Source organism: Bactrocera tryoni, unplaced genomic scaffold (assembly GCF_016617805.1).
Source record: "Bactrocera tryoni isolate S06 unplaced genomic scaffold, CSIRO_BtryS06_freeze2 scaffold_11, whole genome shotgun sequence".
NCBI lineage: Eukaryota > Metazoa > Arthropoda > Insecta > Diptera > Tephritidae > Bactrocera > Bactrocera tryoni.
In genome coordinates this window covers 10,047,072-10,058,197 of record NW_024395824.1, presented here as the reverse complement: position 1 = coordinate 10,058,197, position 11,126 = coordinate 10,047,072, and the positions used below count along the sequence as shown (strand labels likewise).

Here is an 11,126-nt window from a genome sequence, read left to right as displayed (position 1 = left end):
ATAATAAATGATTGTTTTTTTTTAAATACGCCAAATATTTATGTTTTTATTAATTATTAAAGTTAGAACTCCGGATAATTTTTTTGTTCGTGCGTAATTTATTGGATAGGTACTGTATGTGAACGAGTATATAAACGTATCCGTTAGTTCGAAATGTCATTCCAATGAAAACTGCCAATCGTTAAAGACAAGTTTACGAAAATTTGAGTAGATTTCTTTAAATTTAATATATTTTTTTATAATTTTTAGTAATAAAAAAATCAAGAAACCAATGAATGGAATACTTCATTAAAAATAATAAAACAAAATTATTTATGATATGTAATCAAAATTTTTGTATTTCAGTTTACATTGAAAAAACATTGTTTACAAGTTTAAAGACATATATTTTCAAATTAACCGTGCGATTCTGTACTGTACTACAGTCACAAGTCTCTAAATTTGGGATTTTAAGTTAGAGACAATTTTTGCGACTTTCTGTACACACAGTCACAAAATCTATTACATTTCATTATTAAGAGATGTAAATGATGATCTCTATTCAGTATTTTCAAAATGGCAAACAAGAGATCTTTATAGTTTTGTGACCTGCTAACCATGAGGTCTCAAATTTGATACAATATTTTAGGACTAACGCTAGAGGCTGATGAGGGAACTGTGGGACGGCATTTCAAACTCCTTGCGTACAGCTGCAACCGAAAACATTGGTTTTCGAAAAATGCAACGACGAGGAGTGCCGTGTCGCAGCGGAGAGAAAACAGACTGCCTACTTCGCAACGTTACGATCGACCACAAAACGTGCGGGGTGGGATAGATATCGAGAGTTGAAGAGGGAAGCGAGACGCATTTGCAGACAGAAAAAGAAAGAGGCCGAAATGCGTGAATATGAAGAGCTTGATAAGCTGGCCGACAGGGGTAATGCTCGAAAATTCTATGAAAAAAGGATAAGGTGATCTAGTCACCGATGCCTAGAGCATACTTAAATTATGGAGGGAACACTTCTCCAGCCTGATGAATGGTAGTGATAGTACAACGCCAGGAGAAGGCGAATCCGATTCCCCAATCGATGACGATGGAGCAGACGTTCCATTGCCTGACCATGAAGAAGTTCGAATAGCAATCACCCGCCTGAAGAACAACAAAGCGACGGGGGCCCGATGGATTGCCGACCGAACTACTCAAACACAGCGGCGAAGAACTGACAAGGAGCATGCATCAGCTTCTTTGAAAAATATGGTGGGACGAAAGCATGCCCAACGATTGAAAATTAAGTGTGCTATGCCCAATCCACAAAAAGGGAGACCCCACAATTTGCGCCAACGACCGTGGGATAAGCCTCCTCAATATCGGGTATAAGGTTCTATCGAGCGTATTGTGTGAAAGATTAAAGCCCACCGTCAACAAACTGATTAGACCTTATCAGTGTGGTTTTAGACCTGGCAAATCAACAATCGACCAGATGTTCACCATGCGTCAAATTTTGGAAAAGACGCGTGAAAGGAGCATCGACACACACCACCCCTTCGTCGATTTCACAGCTGCTTTCGACAGTACGAAAAGGAGCTGCCTTTATGCCACGATGTCTGAAATTGGTATCCCCGCAAAACTAATACGGCTGTGTAAACTGACGTTGAGCAACACCAAAAGTTCCGTCAGTATCGGGAAGGACCTCTACGAGCTGTTCGATACCAAACGAGGTCTCAGACAAGCGACTCCCTATCGAGCGACTTCTTCAATCTGCTGTTGTAGAAAATAATTCGAGCTGCAGAAGTTAATCGAGCAGGTACAATCTTTTATGAGAGAGATGATATTGATATCATCGGCCTCAACACCCGCGCCGTTAGTTCTGCTTTCTTCAGACTAGACAAAAAAGCAAAGCAAATGGGTCTGGCAGTGAGCGAGAACAAGACGAAATATCTCCTGTCATCAAACAAACAGTCGTCGCACTCACGACTTGGCTCTCACGTCACTGTTGACAGTCATAACTTCGAAGTCGTAGATAATTTCGTCTATATTGAAACCAGTGTAAACACCACCAGCAATGTCAGCCTGAAAATCCAACGCAGGATAACTCTTGCCAACAGGCGCTACTTCGGACTGAATAGGCAAATGAGAAGTAAAGTCCTCTTTCGACGAACAAAAACCAAACTGTATAAGTCACTCATCATCAATCTAATCAAATATGGTGCAGAGGCAACTGATGAGTCGACGTTGCGAGTTTTCGAGAGAAAAGTTCTGCGAAAGATTTATGGTCCTTTGCGCGTTAGCCACGGCGAATATCGCATTCAATGGAACGGTGAGCTGTATGAGATACATATATGACGACATTGACATAGTTCAGCGAATTAAAAGACAGCAGACCGAAAGGACGAGAGCACTCCAGCTCTGAAAGTATTCGACGCAGTTCTCGCCGAGGGAAGCAGAGGAAGAGGAAGATCTCCACTCCGTTGGAAGGACCAAGTGGAGAAGGACCTGGCTTCGCTTGGAATATCCAATTGACGCCACGTAGCGAAAAGAAGAAACGACTGGCGCACTGTTGTTAACTCGGCTATAACCGCGTAAGCGGTGTCTACGCCAGTAAAGAAGAGAAGCTAGAGACTGTTTAGTGAATAGTAACTATTCACAAATTGAGACTTTACCTAAAAATGTCTCAAATAGTGGCTAGAGGCTGCTTACTGAATCGCGCTATGAATTTAATTAAGTATACTTTATTTGGTCTCTTATCGTTTGGCCGATTGAGGTTCGCCCCTGTTGTCTATTTCTTGTGTGTGATCAGAATCCCCATTTTGAGGGTTTTTTATACCTACTTTGTATACGAAAGTTCCAAAGAATTGCTATGATCTCTTATCTTTCTCCGCACTATTTTTTCATTCCTGTCACTTTCTCTAGAAATACAACTCAAATAAAAAAACAAAGAAGGACCCATTATGATATTTAATTAGCTTTTGTTAGTTTATTGAAAATTTGCAACAGTTTTGACAGTTCCAGATACATATATTGGGACCTAAAAAATACGATTGAAAACAAGGTGGAATTTAAAAACTATTGTGAATTGAAAACAAAGTGCGATCCGTTTGCTATCGTATGCTAGTATAATGCCAATCACCGTACACGATTGACCTATTACGGAATTTTCTTTCCTATGTTAGCCGATTCGTGCACGGATGTAACGATGCGACTCCTGCCCTATCTGCAAGGAGTCACGTGGAATCAGCCTTTTTAATATCACGTATAAGGTTCTTTCGACAGTTTTGTGTGAAAGACTTAATCCCATTAATAGATTGATTAGACCTCATCAGTGTGGCTTTAGACCTTGGCAAATCCACTTTAGACCAGATCTTCACAATACGTAAAATCTTGGAGAGGACCCTTGACAAACGCGGATCGACACCCATTATCCATTTATCTATTTCAAAGCCGCTTTCGACAGCACTGAATTTGGCATCCTGGCAAATTTCAAACGCCTATGCAGAGCCGCTCGATACTAAACGAGAGTTTAGACAGGGTAACTCAGTCTCGTGTGTCTTTTCCAATACAATGCTGGAAAAGTTATACGTGCCGCTCACCTGAACCACAGTAGTACTGTCTACTCTAGAAGTATAATGCTACAGGAGTATACAGATGATATTGACATCCTAGGTCTTAACAAGAGCCCTCAGCGCAACTTTTTCAAGCCTAAGAAAATAAGCGAAAGAGGTTGGTCTTGAGGTGAACAATGCAAGACAAAGACCCTGGAGGCCATATGCAAAGATTCCTCGTATCTTGGGAACTACGTCACTGTTGAAAGCTTAATTCCCCGAATAACTAGCACAGATTAACTCTTGCTACCAGGTGCTACTTAGGGATCGGTAGGCCATTCAGAAATAGATCCCTCGACAAACAAAAATTACACTCTATAAGTCTCTCATGATTCCCGTTCGGGTCCGTATAAGCCACACGGCGACATGGATATAGTCGAATGCGCTGGCTATGGCATGGAAAATGATGCTCCAGCGGAAAGTTCCTTTGACTTGAGACCCATGAGTAGGTAACGGAAGCGGCGCCCACGCACCCAATGGAAAGACCAAATACATAGCGACCTGTATGCACTTGGGATGTACAACTGGCGTGACCTCGCAAAAGAGAGAGTCTACTGGGGAGGTTTCGTGTTCTCAGCCCAGACCGACCCACGGTTCTAGTGCCAAAGAAGAAAAATAACATCTTCCATGGAAAAAGGGGGGAAAAAATATTATTTCATAATAATAATATGGTTATCTTGATTTCACTGATTGCACGTAAATAAAATGTATACGTTTCATTTTTCAAAATATGCGTTTCTTGATTCTGTGTTGTGTCTACGCCAGTAAAGAAGAGAAGCTAGAGACTGTTTAGTGAATAGTAACTATTCACAAATTGAGGCTTTACCTTTTTCAAAATATTCGTTTCTTGATTCGTTTAATTACCGTAGAACTGAATCTGTTAACTATTTATTAAATTTGATTCGGGTGGAGAGGGATCTTTTTGAACGAAATGTAAATTGCACGTAAATAAAATGTATACTTTTAATTTTTCAAAATATTCGTTTCTTGATTCTGTGTTGTGTCTACGCCAGTAAAGAAGAGAAGCTAGAGACTGTTTAGTGAATAGTAACTATTCACAAATTGAGACTTTACCTAAAAATGTCTCAAATAGTGACTAGAGGCTGCTTACTGAATCGCGCTATAAATTCAATAAAGTATACTTTATTTGGTCTCTTATCGTTTGGCCGATTGAGGTTCGCCCCTGTTGTCTATTTCGTTTAATTACCGTAGAACTGAATTTATTAACTATTATTAAATTTTAAATAAAGAAAGAATATTTATTTAACAAAATATATATAACTCATAAATCAGTTAAAAGTTTAAAATATATGAATGCAAAGATTGTAAATGGAAACAAAATAAATGTGGTTATTCGTTTCATTTCATAAAAGCTATTACGTTAAAATATTATAAGCCCTTGTTTCTCAGCTGGTGTTTCAGTTCGGGGTAAAATCTCCAAGAGCTAAATTCTTTGCGCGTTTTGAAGTGTTTCAAAATTTTTTCGGGCTCTACATTTATGGCGCATCTACGTACACTCTATCTCCAACATTCGTGCGACCTTCTGCAGCAGTAACGGAAAAGCCCAAAATGCGCGCATCCAGTTTAGTCATTTTATTCTTCTTGACTTTCTTTTGTTTTCCCTGCGAAGCGCAGAAAAAAGAATCAAAGATAGCTTCAACAAATTATGATTCGTGTAAGTTATTACAATACTTGCACGTCATAGGTTGACAAAAGCATTTAATAAGACATGACTATACGTATCTTACCTTATTGTCGGAAGTATCATTGCCAGATGGTGTTATGGCAGGTGCTGGCTTACACATGTCATCATTATGAGCGTTTTGTGCACGTTGCAAATTTTTATATTTGCTCCGGCGTTCGAGAAACTGCTTCCCAAAGTCGGTAGACTCTTTATTTTCACCTAGAAAGTTTATTTATTTAATATTGCAAAGCAGGTTGTAAGAAAAAAAGAACTCGCTGAATTTGAAGAGGGTTTTCTATAAATTATCAAATTTCTCCTATTCGTATTACACGATTTTATAATACAGTATGGAAAAAGTTCATTTTACTTAGTAATAGTTTTTCTACTGATAGTTGGACCTTTTCGGAATAATATGCAAATAAGAAACATTTAGGCAAAACCCAGCCCAGAGAAGAGCGTGTTATCTGTGTAAAATAGATAAGATGTTGAAACTTCGCCCGGAAGCTTCGTTGGTGTTAAAACCTTTTGACGAATTCTGTAGTGATTTTGCTGAACTGCTATTATAGCTTCCATTTTACTTAGTAATAGTATTCCTACTGATAGTTGGACCTGACGAATTCTGTAGTGATTTTGCTGAACTGCTATTATAGCTTCCATTTTACTTAGCAATAGTATTCCTACTGATAGTTGGACCTTTTCGGAATAATATGCAAATAAGAAACATTTAGGCAAAACCCTTTGCGAATGGTAGGCACCTTGTCGCCGTGCAGGGGCTTAAACTGCACCACAGTACGGCATCTCCCAACCATCAGGGGTGATGCTACATAGCATCTCCCCTGGGGGCTGGCAGAGTGTGCAGCGACGAAGAGCTACCACCTCCTAATCCAGGATGTTATGTGACTCCCGTGCCTATTGGATGATTTGCAGCCAGTAGGTAACTTCGGCTGTATTCGAACGGAGCTTTCCCCAACACCGGGCCGCCTTGGGAAGTAACGGTGGCCTTACTGCGTCAAGGAGTTCTGGCGCGGCGGACCTTTCAGATTCCCCTAGGAGGCCCTAGGGTCCGAACAGCAGACGGCTCTCCAGGACTGCCTAGTGAACGCTTTGTTCGTGGGCGATGAGTACACCGGCGCCTTCAACGGCATCTTCTTCAAGGGTGGCATGCTGCTGGTCGACTATCAAGATTAGAAGTCGGCCACCTGGAAGGGTCCGGCCCTGTGTGTTAAGAGAGGCGATGATATACCACAACTGCACAGTATGGCGGTATTCTTCCCCAGAAATGCGGATAAGAACTACGACTTCGCGCTTGGTTTATTGAAAAACCAAAACGTGGGCTTAAGAACCACGGCGTGGAAGGTCGTATCAAGCAGTGTTGTAGGTTCAGGGTGGAACCTCAACATAACAGTAGACGATGAATCCTATAAATACATCAGACAGAAGGGATTCAAGCTGAACTTCCGCTTCGGCAGGATAGTAATGAGGCCATGGAGGCCCAAGGCAACGTCAACGGCGAGCCAAGAATCTGCGACGGGGTTGACCGCAGCACCGGCTCCATCCGTAGGTAGCTCAGCAGTGCAGGAGGCGACTGCCGCTGTGGTTGCGGGAGAGCGGCACGAGTCCCCCAACGACCCCATCCCGGCTGGGAAGGCTGTGACCACCGCCGCGGATAAAAGCAGGAGTAACGAGCTCCCCAATGAGCAAGAAGACATGCTGCCATCCACCCAAGAGCTCCTGGAAGGGCTGGAGATGCAGGTTGCTGAAGAGATCGGGGACGAGGACCTGTCTCTCATCGAATCAATATTATAAGCTCCAGCGCCGGCATAGAAGTTGCTCAGGTGAACCTACATCACACATCGGCAGCCTCGGCTGTCATCGTGAAAAGGTTCATTTCGGATAACCTGGGCATCCTTTTAATCCAAGAGCCTTGGGTGGTAGAGGAGAGGTAAGAGGCCTCAACACGAGAAGAAGCAAGGTAATCTGCACTTGTATAGTCGTTAGAGACGATATAGACCTTTTCTGTATTTCAGAGTGTCTAACGCAAGATCTGGTGGCGGTACAGATGAAGGGCAAGGAAGGTTCGGACTTCGCCCTCTCATCAAAAAACAAGAGTCAACAAACTTCCCCTGACCCTGGGATGCGATGCCAATGCGCATCACGCGGAATGGGGTAGCACGGACTGCAACGTGAGGGGTGAGTCACTTCTGGAATTTATAGTTAGTAATAATATTAGTATAGAGAATGTGGGCTGTGAGCCCACTTTTGTAACTAGTTTTCGCAGGGAGGTCCTGGACATTACCCTGAGCAATTACGACATGATCGGGCTGATCTCGCAGTGGCGGGTGTCAAAAGAGCCCTCATTGTCAGATCACAGGATCATTCCTTTTGCTCTGAGGGTAGAAGTCAAGGACAGACCTCCGACACGTAACCGTAGAAATACGAACTGGGATACTTTCAAAGAGACCCTAAGCGAAAATATAAAGAGAGTGGGGCAGGCAGATGGTAGATCCACCACAGTTGGACTGGAAAGCAGACTGAGTGACATAAACCAGTCCATAATGGACGCCTATCATTGTGCCTGTCCACTAAAAGCGACCACCAGTAAACAAATCTGGCCCTGATGGTCTAGTAAACTCTCAGCTCTTAGACATAGGGTGCGAAGGCTGCTTAATAAAGCCAAGCGCACAGGAAGCTTCGATCACACGTAGGCCGGACCGCTCAGACTGGCTGACTGCAAGGAATTTGTTCACTGTGGACTCAGTGAGGTGGGCACTGGCCTCCTTTTCGAACTATAAGTCACCGGGAGTGGACGGCATCTTCCCGGCCTTCTTGCAGCAAGGTATGGATACTCTCCTGCCACACCTGCTAGGGCTGATGAGAGACAGCCTGGCGATGTCGTATATTCCTGAGCCATGGAGAATTGCAAAAGTAATCTTCATCCCCAAGGTAGGGAGGAGAGACTATTCGCTAGCTAAATCATTCCGGCCTATAAGTCTCACATCCTTCATGCTAAAGGGGATGGAGAAATTAATAGATAACCACATTAGATCGGAAGCGCTGAAGATCGCACCCCTACATGCCAGGCAACATGCGTACAGAGCGGGTAGATCCACAAACACTGCTCTGTACCAACTCACGTCTGAGCTGCAAGATTCGCTGGATAATGGCGAGGTTGCGATCTGCGCCTTACTAGACATTGAGGGGGCCTTTGATAATGCGTCTCACACTAGCGTGATCAAAGCACTTGAGAGAAGGAACGTAACTCCGATATGCAGATGGATAGAAGCCCTTCTGCGTACTAGGGTCGCGGAAACAACGGTGGGAGAAAGCAAGATTCGTCTTGGCACCACAAGGGGCTGCCCACAGGGTGGAGTAATATCCCCTCTGCTATGGAGCTTGGTAGTGGATGAACTCCTCGAGTTGCTCACCAGCAATGGAGTCCGCTGTCAAGGGTACGCGGACGACATTGTCATAATGGCGAGAGGCAGATTTGAGAACACTCTCTGTGACATTGTCCAAAGGGGCTTAAACCTGGCGAAAGGATGGTGCAACACGGTAGGGCTATATATCAACCCCGCAAAAAATACCGTAGTCCCATTCACTAAGCGGAGATCTTTTCCGGGCCTGAGGTCCCTAACAATAGAAGGCACAGAGGTGGAAATGTCGAAGGAGGTCAAATTTCTTGGCTTTACTTTAGACTCATTACGGTGGAGTAGGCATTTGGACTTAACGCTGACCAAAGCAACTAGAGCACTTATGGTATGCAGACGCCTGGACGGCAGATCATGGGGATACAAGCCAAGTATCATTAGATGGCTGTATACCATGATAGTAAGGCCCATTGTCACCTATGGAGCGGTTGCTTGGGCCACCAAGCTCACACCGCTGCATCAAGTAATAAAACAAGCAGCAAACCACACCATGCTGCTAATGTCAGCAGAAAGCTGCGGAAGAGGGAAGATAATGTCCTCCAGACTGATGGACGTACTAGCGGAAAGCACATCGCTAGTTCTCCTCCCAAAGGACGGCACCACGAAGAAAATAAACCTCAAAAAGAATTTCATAGTACCGCGTACTAAGCTGTCCATACCGATGGGATTCTTCCCAAGTATCTTCCAGGATGAAGTTTTTGCCATATGTCAGTGCGCTGAAGTCAACCTCAGCCGCAACTATCGCAACCAGCGTATAGCTATACTCAGTCAAGATAGTCAAGCGGCACTAAAGGCGATCTCATCATATGAAACCAAATCACTTTTAGTCGAGGAATGCATAGAAAGGCTAAACCGCCTGTCCTTGTGCAACCGGGTGCACCTAATTTGGTGGCAGGGCACATGGGAATAGAAGGAAACGAGAAGGCCGCCGAACTGGCCCGCGCTACGGCAGCGTCCAAGGTGGGAGGATCAGCAACATACATAGCGGTAGGATCCCACACTTTCAAGGAACTGCTCCGCACTGAGGAGAGAGTGGAGAGAGAACGGCATTGGCAACAGGCATCAAGTATGCGCCACGCCAAGCTGCTCCTAGGAGGGTACAATCTCTCCAGGTTCAAGGAACTTATTCACCTCCCCCGTGACAAACTCCGTCTCCTCGTCGCAATCTACACAGGGCACTGCAGGTTCAAGAAACACTTGTCCAACATGGGCATAGTCTCCTGTGCTAACTGCCGGTTCTGCGACCTGGAACAGGAAACACCAGCACACCTAATCCTGGATTGCACAGCAATCTGTGAAAAAAGGCTTAAGACCCTGGATTCCATTTACATCAGCAGGGATCACATCACGTCAGTAGCGCCCGGCTAACTCCTGGAACTATTCAGGCTGCTGGGACTCTAGGAAGACATGTGATATAGGAGAGGGCACAATAGACCCTAGGTCGCGGTGCATTACCTCATAATACTATCTATCTATCTATCTAGGCAAAACCCAGCTTCTATACGTTGTGTATAATGTAAATGATGACCAGAATTTAGAAAATTTATTGCTGAACATAGTTTACAATAAACATGTACTTACCTAAATACATTCGTATATAGTCTCTAACTTCATATGGTGATTCCAAGTCTCGTAAAAATGTTACAAAAGTAGGCACTGAAACAAAAAATTTCATATAAAGTAATTAATTGAACGGTAAAATATTAATATAGGGTAGATTTCAAAGTATAACTGGAATTGGAATAAAACATATAATAGCTACACGCCAATAAGTAAAAATTATGTCATATTATATTACATTCAAATTACGAGGATATTAAATTGAAAGAACTTTATTAATAAAAACTGTTTTTAATTGACAAAAAATAAAACGATCATGTTCGTATTATTTTAAATAAAATAAGTCTAAAGGCGTTAATTACCAGATTATAAAAATTGATTTATAATATAAAAGTACTTTCACATTTTAGGTGTTTAGTTCCGCCAATTTTTTAATAATCATTAAATTCCTAATAATTACAAATTTTGATCAGATTCCCCCTTTCAAACGGGAAAATTATATACCTTCGCTATTTGCAAGAATGACATGTGCTTGCAAGTACCTGCAAAGTTTTTTATAAAGTAGGTAAGTGCTGAATTCTGATGTAACTCAAAATTGTATACTCTTCCAATTTGTTAAAACCTTGAATCGATTACAATCATATTGGATATCTTATTAATTTAAACTACAAGCTTAAGCTCATTTCGTTCCAACACCAAAATCTACAGTCGGAGATATTTATATTAAAATCGTTCTAACTAACAAGTCACGATATTTCTCCCGATTACAGTTAACTTTTCACTTTCCCCCCAAAACAAAATAGGTCTAGTGAGAATGAAATGATTGACTGCGAAAAATATAGGTCTACACAATCAACATACGACGGAAATTATGAA

General features: G+C 42.6%; 1 protein-coding gene across 4 annotated transcripts in view; it reads right to left on the bottom strand.

The window, feature by feature from the left end:
- Positions 1 to 4,900: 4,900 nt before the first annotated feature.
- Positions 4,901 to 11,126, bottom strand: part of LOC120779556 (GIGYF family protein CG11148) — a 46,895-nt gene continuing 40,669 nt past the window's right edge. For all 4 annotated transcript variants that reach the window (XM_040111897.1, XM_040111899.1, XM_040111898.1 and 1 more), the window contains 3 exons: positions 10,272 to 10,346; positions 5,327 to 5,481; positions 4,901 to 5,200 (listed from right to left, as the gene is read on the bottom strand). In XM_040111897.1, the coding sequence (XP_039967831.1) occupies positions 5,075 to 5,200; positions 5,327 to 5,481; positions 10,272 to 10,346 (356 nt within the window). In that variant the 3' untranslated portion in view covers positions 4,901 to 5,074. The remainder of the gene's footprint in view (positions 5,201 to 5,326; positions 5,482 to 10,271; positions 10,347 to 11,126) is intronic.